Genomic DNA, 20,966 nt, shown 5'->3' with positions numbered 1-20,966 from the left:
TTCAGCGAGTCTGGGGTGGGGCTTAGGACTCTTCAAGATGAATTCGATGCAAGTGGTCTGAAAATCATCTTTTGAGAAATATTGAAGGAAATGATTCACAAATCCCTTTCATCTACATTATTTCACAACAGAAAGGATATCATCTGACTTACCAAGTTCTCACTCATCTCCCGTAAGTCCTTAAGTTGGTATGTGTTGTTTTGTCCAGAATTACTATTGACTCGAAGATCTGAAATTTTAAAGGTGGCATGATAATACTCCATTTTCTGTCCTGTGATATAAAAGAAAAGTAGGAAATTATGTGATATGGGCATAGCTTTCAGGATCAAAGGTACAGATACAATGAGGCTAATATAAAGTCTTGAATTTCTGCTGAGATTCTTTAAAAATGTAGTTTCATTAGAATATTAATGAAAATGATGATTAATGTATTATGTTAATAATAGCTGATATTTACTGAGTGTGTATTATCTTGTGAAACATTGTTCTGGGTACTTTACATGTATTAATTCATTTGGTCCTTATTCTAGTTCTCCAAGATTAGGGTCTCCATTTCACAGGTGAAGTAAGTGAGGCACAGAGGTGATAAGTAACTTGCTCCAGGGTCTATAACTAGTAACTAGCCCAAGTTTAAAGCGAGACAGTGTGACTCTAGACTGGAACCATTAATTCCTATACTGTTCCTTGCTGAGGGACAATGAAACGTATACCACCTTATACTCTATAGGAAGTAGATGTAAATGAACATCCTTGTGAATTTTGATTTGTAAAGATACAGTAAGAAAGACGGGAAAGAAAGGGGGAAAATTGTCAGAGGTGGGAGTTAAGAACACTGTGAACTGGGGTGAATCAGTCAGATTTCTGCTTGGCTACTGGGAAAGGTAAGAAAACAGAGAGCAGGGGAGACTTCTGGGAAATCTGGTAACCTTAGGAGTAGGTCCTTGTGTGTGTGTGGTGGGGACAGGAGTGGACAAGAAAGGCTACAAGAGTTAAAAATAGAGAATGGAGCCATCACAGAATGATTCTCTCTCCCTGGGGAACCAAGGAGATAAAATGGGTTTCTCAGCTGTGGAACGGGAAAGGAAGAGGGATCTCAGGATGGTGCTTCTTCTACGTGGACTCTGTAGCGCCTTTTCTGGTCCCCCTGATATTTATCTCCTCAATCCATATTGTTATCAAACCTTATAGTCATAATAAAGGGGCTTTTGTGCAGTCACATGAACTGACCTAAGAATCTTTGGCTGTTGGCATCAACTACAGGTGGGGTTGTCATAGTAGGCCAGAGCTGTGTCCTTTAAAGCTCCTGATAGACTCTTCATCATTCCCCATCAAATCTGAGGCGATGACAATAGATGAGACCATTCAAGGAAGCAACCTGAGCTAGTTGTTTTATCATACACATCTGTATGAGTGAGACTGTGAGATTTGTCAAAAAATGTTAATGGTTTGCAGTCTGTACAGAGAAACATACAATTTAAAAAGAACTCTGAAATGCAGTATTTGTGTGATTATAAATATAACAATTTTATTTATTTATTAGGCCATTAAAAAATACCTGAATATCATTTTAGAAAGAAAAAAAAATCTCTCTAAAAATAAGTAACAACATTCTGTCATATCTAGAGTTTACCAATTATTTTAAAATTCATTATTACTTTGGACATGTGTTTTTCTTTTGCCTTTAAATGTTGGTAGATAGGATGATGAGTAAATGAGCCAATTTTAATAATTATCACAGTTTTTCACTTGATGATTAGAGTTATTACGATTGCTAGTAAATTTTAGTTATTATTTTTGATCTTTTGTGTAGAATCTCAAAAGAATACTAGATCGTGAGCTCTAAGTAGATAGGAAACTTGTTTACTTAATGCTATTTCTTGAGTCTTCCAGAAAAGTACTCATATATAATTAGGTAGTCAGTAATTGTTTCTTAATAAAATTTTTGAATAAATTTAAACAATTCTAAATGTGGGCATTTGCTGGTAAAATTATAAAACTGTTTTGGGATGAAATCACATATACATATATATGAATGAGAAAAATGAAATCAAACTGGATGAAATCCATAATTTTTACCTACCAGAGACTAACACATGAGCCAAAACACCAATGGTCACTGCCACCACTGTCAGTAATAACAAAATGAGAAGGGCAGTCATCCATGGTTTCAAAACTCTGCTTCGAGTGCCAAATCCTGCTGTTCTGTGAAAAAGAAAACTCACCAGTTACTCTTACATGGTAATGGTTACAGGCTTTCCGGTTTTCATTTGGATAAGATCAAGTTGCTTTGGTCTGCCTTTCTCAGCAAGAAGACATTTGTCTTCTGTTTTCATCAAGGTTATCTTGGTGTGAAGGGAGGTGTTAAAAAGATCAGGATCTGAGAATCCATGATTTGCTCCTAGTTTCTATTTCCGGAGGCACTGGCTCTCTGTGGTGGCTGGTCCTGACTTAGCAATGTGGTCCAAAGCTTGAAAAAGGATGTTTTCCCTTCTTCCTCCAACATTTTTTTTTCTCTTTTCTCTGTGTATCCTTTTAGAGTTTACAGAGTGATTTCAAATCTATTATCTTACTTATTTTTTATCTTTTAAGTCTTGGTTATGAAGTATTTCAGGTACATAGAAATTTAGAAGGAATAGTATAGTGGAACACCCCTATATTTATCACATCATTTTATCAGTTGTTAATATTTTTGCCATTTTGCTTCATTCATCTTGTTGCCATATTTTAATATGAAATAAGACATTATGACTTTTCATTACATCACCATTATAAACAGGGTATTTCCAACATAACCATAATACCATAACACTCCTAAAAATTAGCAATATTTCTCTAGTACATCCGACTATCCAGCCCACCTTCAAATTCCCTTTTATCTGCACTATGTTTACTGATGCTTTGTACAAATCAGGACATAATCAAGAATCATGTAGTATATTTGGTCATTACGTCTTTCAAGTCTTTTAAAGAAGAGTCCTTTTTCCTTTGAAAATTTTAATTATGTTGACTTGTTGAAGAAATCAAACCAGTTGTCCTTTAGAACATCCTGCTTTTTACTTGTCTGAATGCTTTCTTATGATATCACTTACCTGGTTCTTCTATCCTTCTCATTTCCTGATAGGGTAAACAGATCTAAAGACTTGATTAGATTTTGGTTAAATTCTTTTGACAAGACTACTTCAAATGTGATGCTATGTATTTTTTACTTTTATCACATCAGAGTTAGAGGAAATCTCCATAATTTAGGAGGAGAAAAATAACTCTTTGCTTTTTTTCCTAGCCTCTTATGATCAACCATAGTGCTGATGATAGTGTGTCAAGTATTTGTTTGCATGTATATTAATCTAAACTTAGCTGTGCACTCCTTGTGGAGCTGGACTATTGTTGTTCATCTTCTTATCATTAAGATTTAATAAGGTTGTCTGATAAAGAATGAGAATTTTATAAAGCAATGGAGGCAGATATTATACCAGCTTTACATATGAAACAACAGAGGCCGAGAGAACAGAAACTTGATTAGAGTCAAGTGGCTTAAAAGGGTTTTGGTCATCTAACTCATTGTGTAGTGCTCCTTCTCTACAACCTGCCATTGTAGTCAACTTCATTTATGCCTTTCAGTAGAATTTAGCTTTGGGGGCAGAGGGTATTTTTCATATTTCATATTTCCTTCACAAGATTTAGTGCAATGTTTTGTACTGAATGTAATTTTAAATAAATATTGGTTGATTTATATATTGATTTTAATACAAGCATATTTTTATGTAAATGCAAGCACAAAAGATACAGTTTGTGGACCTAAACAATTGAGAAGATGGTAGTTTTGGCATAAGTAATGTATTTACCTTATAAACTTAGTGGAACTTGAGAGATCTAAATTCTGTTGAGTATAGAAAATATTGACAATGTGTGCACTGACTGATTAAAAAGAATCTAGACTGTGGAAAGGCAATGTGTCTTCTAATGGACCAAAGCTAAGGTGCTAGAATATAACAACAAACAGAAACTCCATGGGGTATAATATTCCTCAGCCTCTTAAATGGCTTAAAACTTAAATTCAGAAATGAAAGATAACTTAGAGACTACCTGAAAAATTCAACATATTTTCCAGGTGAGAAAACTGAGGCCTAGAGATGATTAAATGACTTCTCTATTATAACCAAAATAGCAGTCATCTCAAACTCATGCCTTCTAACTCCTGGGGCACTTTTTTTTTTTTTTTTTTTTTTTTTTTTTCCAGTGCCAGATGGCTTTTCCATTGAGTGTATGTGAAAATTCTTAAATTAATTTATTATTCATATATTCATCCACTCACTTATTTATTAATTCATTCATCATTTATTTGACCTTTCAGTTTCTCAGAAAATCTTAGTGTATCTTCAAGTCATTCAAAAACAATAAGAAAACCAAAGAAGAAAGGATAGACCTCAAGGAGATTTAAAAACCTTGAAATATATCTTCCCATCACATCAGAGTTCCTCTGAGTAGGACAAATGAAGAAGGTGGATGATAGGGAGCTCATCTCCAATACTGAGATGCACGCAAACTCACACCATTACATACTGTATGGTAGGACTCTCAGCAGAAGAGTGGTTCAATAACCAATAACACATTGCTTCATGTGCTGTGGCAGTCACATCTATAAATCCCATACAAGGTGGGGTGCTCCCAACAAATGGGAGTAAGAATGGGGAATAATAGGTATACAATGCCAAATTACAAAAGCTTCAGGAACCATAGGCTAAAGCTGCCCCTACTTAATCCTATATGAATAAACTTTCAACTCAGTTTCACTTTTATAAATACAAACAAGAAATTCATGAAAGCAAACATGCATCATTGACTTTCCATTCTAGAGAGGTTCTGCTAGTGATTTGCATAATATCACTTCAGATATGAAAAGAAATAGGCTTTGTAATGCCTTGGGAATCTAGCCTGATTGAAAGTAGAGATGCACTACACCATGGTGCTGATGCATTTTTTTCCTGCTTGCACCATAAAGCAAACACTGGTGTATTAATTTTCTATTGCCACAAATTACCGCAAAGTTAGCAGCTTAAAGCAACTAGTTCACAATTCTGTATGTGTCATGTCTGGGTTCTCTGCTCAGGATCTCACAAGATTGAAATCAAGATGTTGGTTGGGGCAGCTGTCTGATCTAATATTTGCGATCATCTTCCAGGCTCACTTAGGTTATAGGCAGAGCTCAGGTCTTTGAAGATTTTATTTATTTATTTGAGAGAGAGAGAGAGAGCGAGAGCATTTGTGAGCAGGGGGATGGATAGAGGGAGAGAGAATCTCAAGCAGCCTCTGTACTGAATGGGGAACCCAGCACAGGGTTTGGTCTCACTGCCCTGAGATCATGACCTGAGCCAAAATCAAGAGTCGGGAGCCCAACCAACTGAGCCACCCAGATGCCCCTGAGTTCAGCTCTTTGAAGCTAAACTGGGGTTCTTGTTCTCTTGCTGGCTGTCACAGACCTTCCTCTTTAACCTCCTTGATTTCACCCACATTCTTTTCATGTGGCCCACTCCATCTCTATAGCCAGCAATAGAGAATCAACCTTCAGCAAATCTCTCACATCTTGAGTCTCTCTCTCTACAGGTAGAACCAGCTAGTTCTTTTCAAAGATGTTACCTGATTAGAGTAGGCCCACCAAGGATAATCTCCCCATTTTAAAGTCCACTGGTTTGAGGCCTCAATTACATCTGCAAAATTCCCTCATCGCAGCACATAGATTACAGTTTGAATAACTGGAAGAAGAAATGTGTACATTGATGGATGGAAATCTTAGAGACCTTTTGAAAAGTTTTTCATAGCTAGAAATATTATGACTTTCATGAAGATGTACAGAAATCTCTATAGCCTTCAGAGAAAGCATGATTTTTATAGGAGGTGGTAGAGAACTTTTCATTAAAATGGAATTTTATGTTGAACATACAATTAGAAGACTAAGGGATATTTTACTCAACTAAGAACTGGGAGCAATACAAAGTGAACTCTTAGATCTTGAAATGGGAAGAATACTAAAAGTAATCCCTAATTGTGGTCTAATTAGTATTCTGCATCCCTTTAAGGAAAGGGCAAGAAGAGATGATACTTATTCAGCATAACACAACCTATAATCTGTGTGAAATCCAATTTATCATATTCATTTGACCTTCATTAAGTTTGGTTATTCAGTGTTTAAAAGGGCATATTCATAGCATGGTATTTTCAAAGATGTTATTAATGAAAACATGGTGGTAATTTGAATAATTTTGTGACTATGCTTTCTGCAGTCTTGCAGACTAAAAAATACACACCTTGAGGAATATATAGAGAGTATTAATTATTCATGATTGCAGATAGGATATTCTTTCTTTTTCAGTAACCAGTCTCTAAGCCAATGACTTATATATGTAAGTCCAAAGATGGCTTGGGTCAGCAAAAGATATAGACCTCTTTCTCCACATGGTTTTTCTTCTTTCTAGAAAGATTTCACTGAAGGCAGCACCTTAGGCTCACTCCTCAGTCAACCACATGCCCTTTATCATTTTTTTTTTTAAAGATTTTATTTATTGATTGTTTCGACAGAGGCAGAGATCACAAGTAGGCAGAGAGGCAGGCAGAGAGAGAGGAGGAAGCAGGCTGGCCACTGAGCAGAGAGCCCGAGGTGGGACTCCATCCCAGGATCCGGGATCATGACTGGAGCCGAAGGCAGAGGCTTTAACCCACTGAGCCACCCAGGCGCCCTGCCCTGTATCATTTTATCTGTAAGCTCTAAATATTTCCATTTTCCAGATTAGTCTTCTGCTTTCTCGTAGATAAATGTTATCATTGTACAAAGGGAAATTCATGTAATTATTATGCAAATGCCAATTTACAGACAGATTATGTTCCTACAAATCTTCATAAAGACAGTTTTTGGAAGTTTGAATATATGATCTAATTTATTTTTTCACTTTTAATTTTATTTTTTTTTGTATTTATTGTGTTCCATTAGTCAACATATAGTACATTATTGGTTTTTGATACTGTTCAATGATTCATTAGTTGCGTATAACACCTAGTACTCATTATCATACATGCCGTCCTTAATACCCATCACCTGGTTACCCCATCCCCCCAACCCCCTCCTTTCTGTAATCATCATTTATTTCCCGGGATCCAGAGTCTCCCATGGTTTACCTCCATTGGTTAGTTTCCCAGGCCACTTACAAGACTACTTTAACTCCTAATACAACTGAACAAAGGTGCTAAGTGCACTAAATTCCTAGAAGCTCTTTGCTGCAGAAAACTTTGCTCGTCTTTTTCTAGCATAGGGCCCATCCCTAGAGGAAAGTTCTAGAAACAAAAGGCCAAATTTTCCTACCAGTGAAAATTGTCATTCCCTTTGAGCCACTGAAGTCAGACATTTGCTACAGAAGAGCAACTTTTCGTGGTGACCTAATATACATTGATATGTGAATATCTGGTTCCTCTGTTTTATTCTATTCTATTTTATTTTTTTATTGTGTTTTATTCGTTTCAAGTGTACAATACAGTGATTCAGCACTTCTGTACATTACTCCGTGCTCACCCTGATAAGCATACTCTTCTTAAACCCCTTCACCTATTTCACTCATCTCCTCACCCACCTCCCTTCTGGTGAGCACCTTTGTTCTCTACAGTTAATAGTCTGTTTCTTGGTTTGTCTCTCTCTCTCTCTCTTTCTTCCCTTTTTTTGTTTTGTTTCTTAAATTCCACATATGAGTGAAATCATATGGTATTCGTCTTTCTCTGACTTATTTTGCTTAGCATTATTCTCTGTAGCTCCATCCATGTCATTGCTAATGGCAAAATTTCTTTATTTTTTATGGCTGAGTAATATCTCATCATATAATAGTATATATGGAACATATATAATAATACATATATATGTTTATACATATAATATATATATATTCCAACATAATAAACCATTTTTTAATTTTTATTTTTTTTAAAGATTTTATTTATTTATTTGACAGAGAGAAATCACAAGTAGATGGAGAGGCAGGCAGAGAGAGAGAGGGAAGCAGGCTCCCTGCCAAGCAGAGAGCCCGATGCGGGACTCGATCCCAGGACCCTGAGATCATGACCTGAGCCGAAGGCAGCGGCTTAACCCACTGAGCCACCCAGGCGCCCCCATAATAAACCATTATACACATACACACACACATACCACCTCTTCTTTAATCCATTCATCTGTTGATGGACACTTGGCTTGTTTCCATAATTTATCTATTATAAATGATGTTGAAATAAAATATGAGGTGCATGTATCCTTTTGAATTTTTATATTTTCTGGGTAAATAACCCATAGTGTAATTATGGATGCTTCTATTTTTAACTTTTTGGATCACAGGCTGCTTCCATTTTTAACTTTTTGAGGAACCTCCAAACTGTCTTCTGCAGTGACTGTTTTGGAATGACCATTTAATACTAAAATGGTAACAAGAGCTGCTATGTAGAAAGTGCTGACTTTGTGGGAGATATTGGCATATTGTCACACTTCATCTTCCACACACTCTTGTCAGTAGAATTATTTATCTTCATTTTTCTAGTAAATAACTTGCTCAATTCACATAGCTAGTATGCAGAACTAAAACCCAATTGGCCTCTGTGATTCAAAGGCCCATTTTTCTCTGCATTATAAAATTTCTTTTTGAGATGGATTTTTATATTTTTCAGAATAGGCTTCCTATAAATTCAAATGAATAATGGGTGGTATTTCAAGTAGCATAAAAGGCAAATGAAGAGTCTTATGAAGTGAAAGTAGAGTTTATTTGATCTACCGGTCACCCATCTTCATTGCAGGTAAGGGTTAAATTTATTTTTGCTTTCACATCCTTTTCCTTTCTACTGGCTTTAGATTCTGATAACTTTAAAAAAGTTAGGATTCCCTTGTTTCCCTTACCCAGAAGCCTCCTATAACAGTAAGCAGAGATTATTTGGAGGTGGGGAAAAAGAAAGAAGGGATTGATGGAATGTTGACCATATTTGGGGTTACCTATAAACTGTGAAGTTTTGATTTAATTTGACACTTTTTTTTATGCTACCACAAATTCCCTGCATGTTTTATTGATTGAGCTATTATGTGTACAGATATCCTTTTACTCTAAAGTGTGTAAGATCTTGAAGATAGTGAAAAAGTCTTCTATAGCATTGGACATTTCTTCAGAAATGTTCCCAGGGAGTGGGAAAAAGGGAGTCTCCCATAGTTAAGTAGGTTTGGAAAAAATGGGTTAAATAAGAGAGGATCCTCCCTTCTAGAAGTCTCAGAATCTGGTTTTAAATGGAGGTAAAGGTGAGAAGAATTTCTATCTTGGATTTGTATGTATTCTATTCTGTTCACTGATACAACTCCAGTGCCTCATACATCAGCTGACTCTTAGTAAATACTTGAATGCTAGTTATCAAATTGGACTGAAATAAAAGATTTTCAAATGTCCTTAAAAAAAACACATCTACTGATATCTTGTGTGATTCTGATGTACCACAGAGCAGTTTAGAAACATAGCTCTAGATGTATTTATACCACTGTGATGTTCATGGAATGCTTATTAGGAGAATAAAAAAAGAAACAAGGGAGAGGAGTTAAGATGTGGAGTAGTAGGAAAACGTTATACTTGCATTGTCCCTCAAACACAACTAGATAAATATCACATCATTTTGAACACCCAGGAAATCAATCTGAGGACTGAGAGAACAAGCTGTAGCTGGAGGGAGAACAGAGGCCACGTCATGGAAGGCAGAAGGTGCAGAGATGTGATTTGGGGGAGAAAAGAATCACTGGTCTTGTGGAGAGGAGGGAATCCTGATCAGGGAGAGATGAGAGAGAGAAAAGCGTGGGGAGAACAGAGCACAGGGCATTGCATAAAACAATTCCCCCAAACCACTGACTGGGAAAACAAGAAGGGTTAATTATTGCAAGTTTTTACAAGCAGTGGAGCTCAAACTGAAGTGTTCGAAGTCCAGGCCTTCACTGAGTGGAGTTGGGTGGGCATCTGCTTCTGTGGAGAAGGAGAGGAGAGGCCTGTGAGCAGACAGCATGCTCTGAGGATCTCCTGGGTGGCAACGGAAGAGATAGTCACCTCTTAGAGTGCATTTGGGAGAGGTGGCACTGCTTTTCAAGGGACAAAAGAGCTGACAGTCACCACTGAGCTTCCCTGTTCATTAGCATATGAGCAGAGATGCCTGCTGAGGGCAGCTAATCTGGACACTGGCTTTTTGCTGCATTTCACCATAAATTCTAAACCCCTGCACGTTCTTGTGATTGCCCTTCTGGGACAAACCAACACCAGCCACAGTAAAGCAACACCCTTCCCCAGAGGATCAGTTCAGGTCCCTGCCACAATGTGTCCATTGAATTTGGAGTTTTGAAACCCAGCTGGTGCGCTTGAGAGACAACGCAGGAGCATTGGGCTGCCAGCTGGGCAGAGAGCTCAGACACAAACAGGGTGAAAGTAAGGATCTGAGGGTTTCTGGGGACACCAAAGGGGAGATTGTTCATTCTTCAGTGAAGACTTCCTGCACAGTAGCAGGCACAAACTCCCCATTCTGGGTATTAGAGAGAAGGTTGATGCCATTTCCCCCCACCCATCAACATGGAAAGACTTCAGTGAACATCATAGCACCCACAGTGGAGGCTTGAGCTACTTACACCAAACCCAATGCCCCTACAATCTGAGCTAGGACAAGTGTGCCTGAGTGTCATATCGCCACAGGCCCCTTCCCCAAAAGGCCGGCACATCAAAGCCCTCCTCCTCCCACAACCACCAAGACTACTGTCTATAGAGTGCTGCAAAGCTTCAGCTCTCGGGGAAATAGGATCTAGCCTCTTTTAATAAGCAGACCAAAACACACCTAGTTAAAACTTGCCACAGTGGACAAGGTCCAAACACTCCTCAAGCAGAAAGAGAAACTCTGCAGAGGCCTTACCTGAGGGAAAGAGCAGCAAAACACAAGGGCAGAGTGCACCCAGCATATACCAGAAACACCTCCTGACACTCCAGGCTCTCTGGACAGTATATGACCTCCTCTTAATATAGTCATTACTCTCAGGAGCAGGAAACATAAGGTTTCCTGACATACAGAAGACACAGACCTAGAAAAAATGCCATGGTAGAGGAATTCATCCCAAAAGAAAGAACAAGAAGAGTTCATAGCCAGTGTGCTAATCAATGCAGGTAAAAGTAATATGCCTGAACCAGGATTGAAAACAACAATCATAAGAGAAAATCACAGAAGACACCAGGAGTCCCTTACCACAGAGATAAAAGACCTAAAAATTAGTCAGGCTGAAATAAAAAGTGGTTTAACTGAGATGCAAAGCCAACCGGATGTAATAACCACAATGATGAAAGAAACAGGGGAACAAATAACTGATATAGAAAATAAAATTATGGAAAACAATGAAGCTGAAAAGAAGAGGGAAAGGAAAATACTGGATCATGAAGACAGATTTAGGGAACCCAGGGACTCCATAAAGTGTAATAACATGTGTATCATAGGATCCCAGAAGTAGAGAGGGAAAAAGGGACAGAAGGTTTACTTGAGCAAATAATAGCTGAAAACTTCATTAATCAGGGGAAGGAAAGAGAAAACCAAATCAGAAGATACAGAGAACTCCTATTAAAATCAATAAAAGGCCGACACCAAGACACATCATAGTACAATTTGAAAAATACAGAGATAAAGGAAGAATCCTGAAAGCAGAAAGGGAAAAGAAATTCCCAACCTAAAAGGGAAGACAAATAAGGTTAGCAGCAGATCTATCCACAGAAACTAAGCAGGGAGAAGAATGTCTTGATCTATTCAATGTGATGAATAGGAAAAATATGCAGCCAGAATACTTACTCAGGAAGGCTGTCATTCAGAATAGGAGAGATAAAAGAGTTTCCCAGACAAACAGAAACCAAAAGAGTTTGTGACTACTAAACTAGCCCTGCAAGAAATATTAAAGGGGACTCTGAGTGGAAATAAAGACTGAAAGCAACAAAGACTAGAAAGGAACAGAGAACTCTCCAGAAACACTAACTTTACAAGTAATATAATGGCACTAAATTCATATCTATCTGAATGTAAATGGACTAAATGCTCCAATCAAGACATAGTGTATCAGAAAGAATTAAAAAAAACACACACACACACACAAAAACAAGACCCACCAATATGCTTCCTACTAGAGACTCATTTTAGACCTAAAAACTTTGAAAGTAAGGGGATGGAGAATGATTTATCATGCTAATGGCTATCAAAAGAAAATAGAGTAGCCACACTTATATCAGACAAACTAGATTTTTAAACCGAAGACTATAAGAAGAGATGAAGAGCATTGTATCATAATAACAGAGTCTATGCAACATGAACAAAGATCTAAGAATTGTCAAATATTTATGCCCCCACTTGGGAGCACCCAAATTTTTAAATCAATTAATAATAAACATAAAGAAATTCTTTGTAGGGGATTTTAGTACCCCATTTAAACCAATGGACAAATCACGTAAGAAGGAAATCAACAGAAAACCAATGGCTTTGAATGACACACTGGACCAAATGGGCTTAACAGGTATATTAAGAACATTTCATCCTAACACAGCAGAATAAACATTCTTTTTGAGTGCACATGGACTATTCTCCAGGATAGATCACATACAGGCTTCGAAGATAGAAAAAAGATTGAGCTCATACCAAATATATTTTCAGACTACAATGCTTTGAAACTTAAAGTCAACCACAAGAGAACATTTGGAAAGGCCACAAATATATAGAGGTTAAAGAACCTCTTCCTACCAGTAGAACCTCTTCCTAGTAGGAAGAATTCATTCTTCCTACTGAAGAATGAATGGGGTTCACCAGGAAATTAAATAAGTTATAAAAAAAAAATACATGGAAGCAAATGAAAATGAAATCACAAAGTCCAAACTCTTTTGGATGCAGCAAAAGCAGTCATAAGAGGGAAGTATATAACAATATAGATCTACCTCAAGAAGCAAGAAGAGTCTCTAATACATAACCTAACCTTACACCTAAAGGAGCTAGAAAAGAAACAGCAAATAAAGCCTAAATCTAACAGAAGGGAAATGATAAAGATTAGAGCAGAGATAAATCATATAGAAAGAAAAACACAGAGCAGATCAATTAAAGGTGGTTCTTTGAAAGAATTAATAAAATTGACAAACCCTAGCCAGACTTATCAAAAAGAAAAAGAGGAAGGACCCAATAAATAAAATCATGAATGGAAGAGGAGAGAACACAACAAACACCACAGAAATATAAACAATCTGTAAGAAGATATTATGAAAAATTACATGCCATCTAATTGGGTGATCTGGAAGAAATGGGTAAGTTCATATAAACATACAAACTCCCAAAACTGAAACAGGAAGAAATAGAAAATTTGAATAGACCCCTAACCAGCAAAGAAATTGGATCAGTATCAATCTCCCAACAAACAAAAGTCAGGGACAGATGGCTTCCCAGGGGAATTCTACAGACACTTAAAGAAGAATTAATACCTATTCTTTTCAAGTTGTTTGAAAAAACAGAAATGGAAGGAAAAGTCATTTTATGAGGCCAGCATTACCTTGATTCCAAAGCCAGACAAAGACTCCATTAAAAAGGAGAATTACAGACCAACATCCCTGATGAACATGGATGTGAGTGTTCTTAACAAGATACTAGCAAATCTAATCCAACAGTACATTAAAAGAATTATTCACTGTGATCAAGTAGAAGTTATTTCTGGGCTGCAAGTGTTGTTCAATCTTTGCAAATAAATCAATGTGAAACATGACATTAATAAAAGAAAGAATAAGAATTACATGATCCTCTCAATAGATGCAGAAAAATCATTTGACAAAATACAGCATCCATTCTTGATAAAAACCCTCAACAAAGAAGGGGTAGATGGAATATACCTCAACATGAGAAAGGCCAGACATGAAAGACCCACAGCTGATATCATTCTCAATGGGGAAAAACTTAGAGCTTTGCTTCTGTGGTCAGGAATAAGGCAGGGATGTCCTCTCTCACCATTATTATTTAACATAGTAGTGGAAGTCCTAGCCACAGCAATCAGACAACAAAAAAATAAAAGGCATCCAAATTGGCAAGGAAAAAGTCAAACTTTCACTATTTGCAGATGACATGATATTCTATGTAGAAAGCCCAACGACTCCACCAAAAAAATTGCTAGCAAATTCAGCAAAGTTGCAGGATACAAAATCCATGTAGATAAATCTATTGCATTTCTATACACCAGTAATGAATCATCAGACAAGAAATCAAGGACTTGATCACATATTTACAATTGCAACAAAACTCGTAAGAGACCTGGGAATAAATCTAACCAAAGAGGTAAAAGATCTGGATTTGAAAACTATGGAACATTTATGAAAGAAATTAAAAATGACACACAAAGAAATGGAAAAACATTCCATGCTCATGGATTAGAAGAAAAATATTGTTAAAATGTCTAAGCAATTACACATTCAGTGCAATCCCTATCAAATAGGGATTAGCCAAAGCAATTTACACATTCAGTGCAATCCCTATCAAAATAACACTAGCATTTTTCACAGAGTTGGAACAAACAACTTTAAAATTTATATGGAACCACAATAGCCAAAGTAATGTGGATAAGGAAAACAAAAGTTGGAAGTATCACAATTCTGGACTTCAAGCTGTATTACAAAGCTGCAGTTATCAAGACAGTATGGTACTGGCACAAAAATGGACACAGAGATCAATAGAGAACCTAGACACAGACACAGAATAGAGAAGTCATAAATGGACCCACAACAGTATGGTAACTTTCTTTGTCAAAGCAAGAAAGACTATCCAGTGGAAAAATTTTTTTGAGTCTCTTCAAAAAACAGTGTTGGGAAAATTGGACAGTCACATGCAGAAGAATAAAAGTGGGCCACTCTCTTACACCATACACAAAAATAAATTCAAAATGTATTGAAGACCTAAATGTAAGATAGGAATCTAACAAAATACTAGAGGAGAACAGAGGCAGGAACTTCTTTGACCTTAGCCATACCACTTTGTTACTAGACACATCTCCAGAGGCAAGGGAGACAAAAGCAAATATCAACTATTGGGACTTCACCTAGACAAAAAGCTTTTGCACAGTGAAGGAAACAGTCAACAAGACTAAAAGGCAACCTACAGAATGGGAAAAGATACCTGCAAATGTCTTAATCAGGTAAAGGGCTAGTATCTAAAATCTGTAAAGAACTTATCAAACTAAATGCTCCCAAACCAATATCTAGTTAAGAAATGGGCAGAAGACATGAATAGACATTTTTTCTGACATTTTTCTGAATACAGATGGCTAACAGACACATGAAAAGATGCTCAACATTGCTCATCATCAGGGAAATACAAATCAAAACTACATGAGATATCACCTCACACCAGTCAGAATGGCTAAAATGAGCAACACAGGCAATAACAGGTGTTGGTGACGATGCGGAGAAAGAGGAACTGAATTATACTGCTGATGGCAATGACAACTGGTGCAGCCACTCTGGAAAACAGTTTGGGGTTTCCTCAGAAAGTTAAAAACAGAGCTACTTTACCACCTAGCAATTGCACTATTGGGTATTTATCCAAAAGGTACAAAAATACTGATTCAAAGGGGTACATGCACCCTGATGTTTATAGCAGCATTATCAACAATAGCCAAACTATGGAAAGACCCCAAGTGTACATTGACCGATGAATCGATAAAGACAATGTGGTATATATACACAATGGAATATTACTCAGCCATCAAAAGGAATGACATCTTGTCATTTATAACAAGGTGGATGGAGCTAGAGTGTATTATGCTAAGTGAAATAAGTCAGAGAAAGACAAATATCGTTTGATTTAACTCATGTGGAATTTAAGAAACAAAACAGGTGAACATAGTGGAAGGAGGGTAAAAAAAAAAACAAAAACGAAGGTAAACCATAAGCAACTCTTAACTACAGAGAACAAACTGAGTGCTGATGGAGGGAGGTGGATGGGGGATGGGTTAAGTGGGTGATTGGGTATTAAGGAGGGAACTTGTGTTGAGTGCTGGGTGTTATATATAAGTGACGAATCACTAAATTCCACTCCGAAAACTAGTATTACAGCATATGTTAACTAATAAGAATTTAAATAACTTAAAAAAAAAAAAAGCCTTCCACCTGCCATAATCCTCTCTGGAAAGGAGAGAGGGTCTGAAGATTGAGGTAATAATTGATCCTGCCTATGTGATGAAGCCTCTATAAAAAGTCCAGTAGTACGGGGTTTGGAGAGCTTCTGGGTTAATATGTGCTGGGAGGGTGGTGAAACCCAGTTCTACACGGACAAAATCTTCTGCACTGGGGACCCTTCTGGACCTCATTATTTGGCTGCTTATACATATCCTTTAATAGCCTTTAGAATAAACTGGTAATCTAGTAGGTAAACTATTTTCTTGAGTTCTGTGAGATATCCTGGCATATAAATCAAACCAGAGGAGGGGATTGTGGAGAGCTCCAATTTATATCCAGTTGTCAGGTACTCAGGTTAAAACAACCTGGGTTTGTGATTTCTGTCTGCAGTGGGGGCAGCGGTAGTCTTATGGGACTGAGCCCTTAACCTGTGGGGTCTGTGCTAACTCCATTAATGCCAGAATTGAATTAGAGAGTTTCTTGGAGAAAAACCCCACCTCGCTGGTGTCAGAAGTGTTGTGAGTGTGGCAGGGGCATAGGTAAGGAGTTTAGTAGTTCAGTAAAGGAAAACACAGGGAATTTTCCTTTGACAAAAATGAAAAAAAAAATTGCTTTAAGTCTTCTCCTGCTTGTACAAATCCTCTCCAAGCATCCTGGTATTATGGATATGCTCTACCATTTAGGGTTAGAAGATTTTGGGTTTAGTCCCTGCTTCTAATTCTTTGACATGCATCTTGAGAAGTTTATGAAACCTCTCTGAATTTCAGTTTTTCTGCTTGCCAAGTGGTGATAGTAAATACTACCCAGAGATGTGAGGAAATAAAGTGAGTAAATGAAGTACTCTAGCACACATCAAGTTCCTACTCCGGTCAAGAGGGCTCATGGTAGTTATCTGCTTTGATAGTCGTTGCAGCTTTTTGGAGTGGGCCTTAACACCTTTTCCCCAGCTCAGTCATGAGGAAATTAGAGAGGCAAAGCCACACAGGTAGTGGAGCTAAGGGAAGGGAAGACCTGATGACTTTGACATCAAGGCCCTCTGTCCCATTTGTAACCAGAACGCGATGATAATGAGCGTGAAAGCCTTTAGTAGTATGCCATTCAAACATTGCTCACTTTCATACCCCCAGCGGCTCAGTCTGTTGTCAGTGCTCAAGATGTTTCACAGGCCCAACTGTGAATGTATTGGGGATAGGATGGTGTGGATAGCTTCAGTTTAAAGTCAGTAACCATGATTTGGGGCAACTTTCTTTTTCTTTAAAATAGGGTAATAACTATTACCTTATTTTAATATATAATATATATTAAATATATATGTTAAAATATCATATATTACATGTTATATATACATAAATATATGTGATATATTATATATATAATCCTCATATGAGGATTGTAAATAATTGGTGAGATAATATATGGAAAACGATTCACATTTTGTAAATAGATAATAAATGACAGATGCTATTATAATAATTAAAAATTAGCCACCACCCACTAAGGATTCATATGCTTATCTGATCATAAACTCCTAACATCTGGGTTTCCAAGTACTCTATAAGCATATCTGCCAGCCTGCCTACTTTAGCTACAAGTACATTATTCCTGCTATGCCACGCAATTGGAAAGGAGGAAAAGCAGAACAAAGAAGATGCTATAAGTAGCCTTTAACTCTCAATGATATGAATATATATTTCAATTTATTGATTATGTACAAAGCCTTATGGAGTGAATCTTTCTTAGCACTATGAATCTTTTACTCAGTTTTTTACATTAAGAACAAAAAGTTATTTCTCTTGGGAATTATTAAAAAGAGGGAAAAGCAGGATATCCTAATAGTTAAGCTCAGATTCTGGATCTGGACTGCCACAAATCCTTACTCTCTCACTCCTCAGCTGGGATGTAGGGCCAGTTATATTTTCATCTATACAGTGGAGATAATAATGGCACCTAATCGTAGGATTGTTGTAAGAATTAAAGAAGCTAATATGTAGCATATCTATGGCACTATGAGTTTGTTGAAAATGAGCCAAATAATAAAGTTTAGTTGATCATTTATATAAAATTGAATGATCAGAAAGTAACATGGAGCTATTTGTTAATTTGGTTTTAACCCTGAAGATAGAGTTTTTTGAATAAATTAGAGAATAAACTTGGCAAATTAACAAGTTGATTGAAATGAGTTTTCAAAATGAAATTAAAATTTAAATTATCAATATTTTTAAAGGTTTTCCCAGGACTATCTTCTTCTCTAGAGGATGATAATAAAGAAGAGGAACCCAATTTTTGCATTTATTGATAAACAATGCTGAAAAAAATGACATGTAGGAAGAGAATGATGCCAGACCTCTGGGAATAGGATAGTAATCTCAGATGAGGTCCTTTGGTATTTTATCTCTTATATGGGAAATAATTGAGATTTTAAGAGAATAAATCATCCAATTAATTAACTTATAGGAAAGGGTAGCGGCATGTATACTGCTAAAAGCAAATGCAAACAGCTATTGACAGCAAAGTCTGAACACTAAGGACTATCGCTGCAATGTAGAGATGGTGCTGAAACTCACAGAGAAGAGATCCGAGGTTCAATGTAGCAGAAACAGTGAAGACATGAATCAAATACATTTTGAGAAGGCTTACACACTGTATTTCTTTTTAGTAGAGAAAAGTGGTGAGCGCGGCGGTAAAATACGTTGTAGAAATACTGTAGGTAAAACGGAGGGTGTCATAGTAATTATTAAACATTTGCTGTTTTCCGATCCTGAAGCCTTCCTGTTAGTGTGACCTGCTATCTCCTGCAAATCCTGGACGAGTGTCCTCTGAAGTTACCCTAAAGAAACCATATACCTTCAGGGTTTCCCACTTGAGTGTTTCTTTACCAAGTGTCATGGATACCCTGAACAATAGCACTGACCCCCAATATTACTCCTCAAATTGTTTCCCTTAAACTGAAAACATTTCTTTTTCAGATAAGATCAAAACATTTATTTATCAGAGAAAGAGAGCGAGAGAACAAGCAGGGGGAGAAAGCGGGCTCCCCGACGAGCAGGGAACCAATACAAGACTCCATCCCAGCACCGTGGGGTCATTACCCAAGCAGAAGGCAGATGCTTAACTTACTGAGCCACCCACAGATCGCAAACTGAAAACATTTCTATAAACACATAAATATTCATTAGAAAAGAGGACTTTCTGTATCTATAATCATGAGACCTTGATATTTTTAAAAGAATAATTTGGGGGAACTACGGCTTTACAATATCATGACTTCCATAAGCATGAAATATGCATTTTTTAATTCAATGACTTTCAAAATTCATTTTTTTAAAAGATTTTATTTATTCATTTGACAGACAGAGATCACAAGTAGGCAGAGAGGCAGGCAGAGAGAGAGGGGGGAAGCAGGTCCCTGCTGAGCAGAGAGCCCGATGCGGGGCTCGATCCCAGGACCCTGGGATCATGACCTGAGCCGAAGGCAGAGGCTTTAACCCACTGAGCCACCCAGGCGCCCTCAATATTCATTTTTAATAGTCATTTTTTCTAGCAAAATATTATGCTATGCATTTACATTTTTGTACTCATTCATTTGTTTAACAAAAATGTATAGAGTCCTGGGATTTCTATGAGGAAGGCAGGTGTCTCTGCAATTATGGACCTTCCAATCCACATTAGTTCCCAGGACTGACTATAAGGCATGAAGAAAAGTAGCAAAAGAGAAACTCTATAGAAGCTAAGTTCAGTGAGATTCTTTAAAGAAGACTTTCCTTAAAAGTAATGAACACCTTCCCCAACATCCCCAAACCAGAATTAATCAGAGCATAAGGTAATACAGTCTTTCAGTAACTTCTAAAATTCCCAGCTGTTGAACTTGGCAACATGAAATAATGGTAGGAAGGATTTTTAAAACAAAAATAATGATTTCAACTACAGAGTTTAATTAATGCAACTGCTGAAATCTCACAAGATCCATCAGATTGAATATGTTCAGGACACTTCACAGGCAATGCTCTGACCTACTGAGAATCCAGCCACTGACAGAAAGTAGAGCAAACAGCCATTTGCTAAACAAAACTGAACTTACCGATACATCATCTGCAGGAGGACGAACACGATCGTGAAGGTCTGAAGCCCCTGGGCTTGACTTTCTAATCAACTGCATGCCATCCTAGACGTATTAGAGGTCTGTGGCTGAAAGATATTAAAACAAATTACAAATAGTTGAAATGAAACTAGTTAGACAAGTCTGAACAGAGAAGCCTCAACCCATAGAATGGCTTGAAGAAAACAGCCCAGAGATAGCATAGTCGCAACAAGAAAGCAACATATTTTTTGGTATTGACTAATTTTGTTACAGGAAAAGAAACTGGTTGCAAGGATTTGAGTGAGAAATACCTTAGGAATGCACTAGGATTAAGAGTTTAAAGAAGATTATTGGTAAATATACAAATACCTTAAAGAAACCTTCATGTAAAAACTCTTAATAAAAACAACCAGGTAGCCTTGAAACCTAGAGTCATAATATAATTCAAGAAATAGTTTTAATTTTTTGTTGAACAACAGTTATCTCCATGGATCAAAGGGTTATAGTGGATTTATTAATATCTGTAATCATTTTTCTTTTAAAAAATATCTGCTTCTGAGAGTACACACAAATAAATCATATCAAGCTAGATTTTTTTCCCAAAATCATTTAATGTAATAAATACCCATGCTATCATTTATATTTAGGTAATATAAATTACAAGTATATTTTCTTTCAATATGTCTATGTAT

General features: G+C 36.9%; 1 protein-coding gene across 4 annotated transcripts in view; it reads right to left on the bottom strand.

The window, feature by feature from the left end:
• TMPRSS11A (transmembrane serine protease 11A) overlaps positions 1–20,540 on the bottom strand; it is a 68,750-nt gene extending 48,210 nt beyond the window's left edge. For 3 of the 4 annotated variants that reach the window (XM_082726373.1, XM_082726374.1, XM_082726372.1), the window contains exons 1-3: positions 20,275–20,540; positions 2,081–2,202; positions 153–271 (exon numbers count right to left, since the gene is read on the bottom strand). In XM_082726373.1, the coding sequence (XP_082582499.1) occupies positions 153–271; positions 2,081–2,202; positions 20,275–20,285 (252 nt within the window). In that variant the 5' untranslated portion in view covers positions 20,286–20,540. The remainder of the gene's footprint in view (positions 1–152; positions 272–2,080; positions 2,203–20,274) is intronic. The other variant, XM_082726375.1, reaches the window with a different exon arrangement.
• Positions 20,541–20,966: the final 426 nt, after the last annotated feature.

This window comes from Mustela nivalis, assembly GCF_964662115.1.
Source record: "Mustela nivalis genome assembly, chromosome: 4".
NCBI lineage: Eukaryota > Metazoa > Chordata > Mammalia > Carnivora > Mustelidae > Mustela > Mustela nivalis.
The sequence above is the reverse complement of the archived record's forward strand: the minus strand, read 5'-3'. Positions and strand labels throughout refer to the sequence as shown.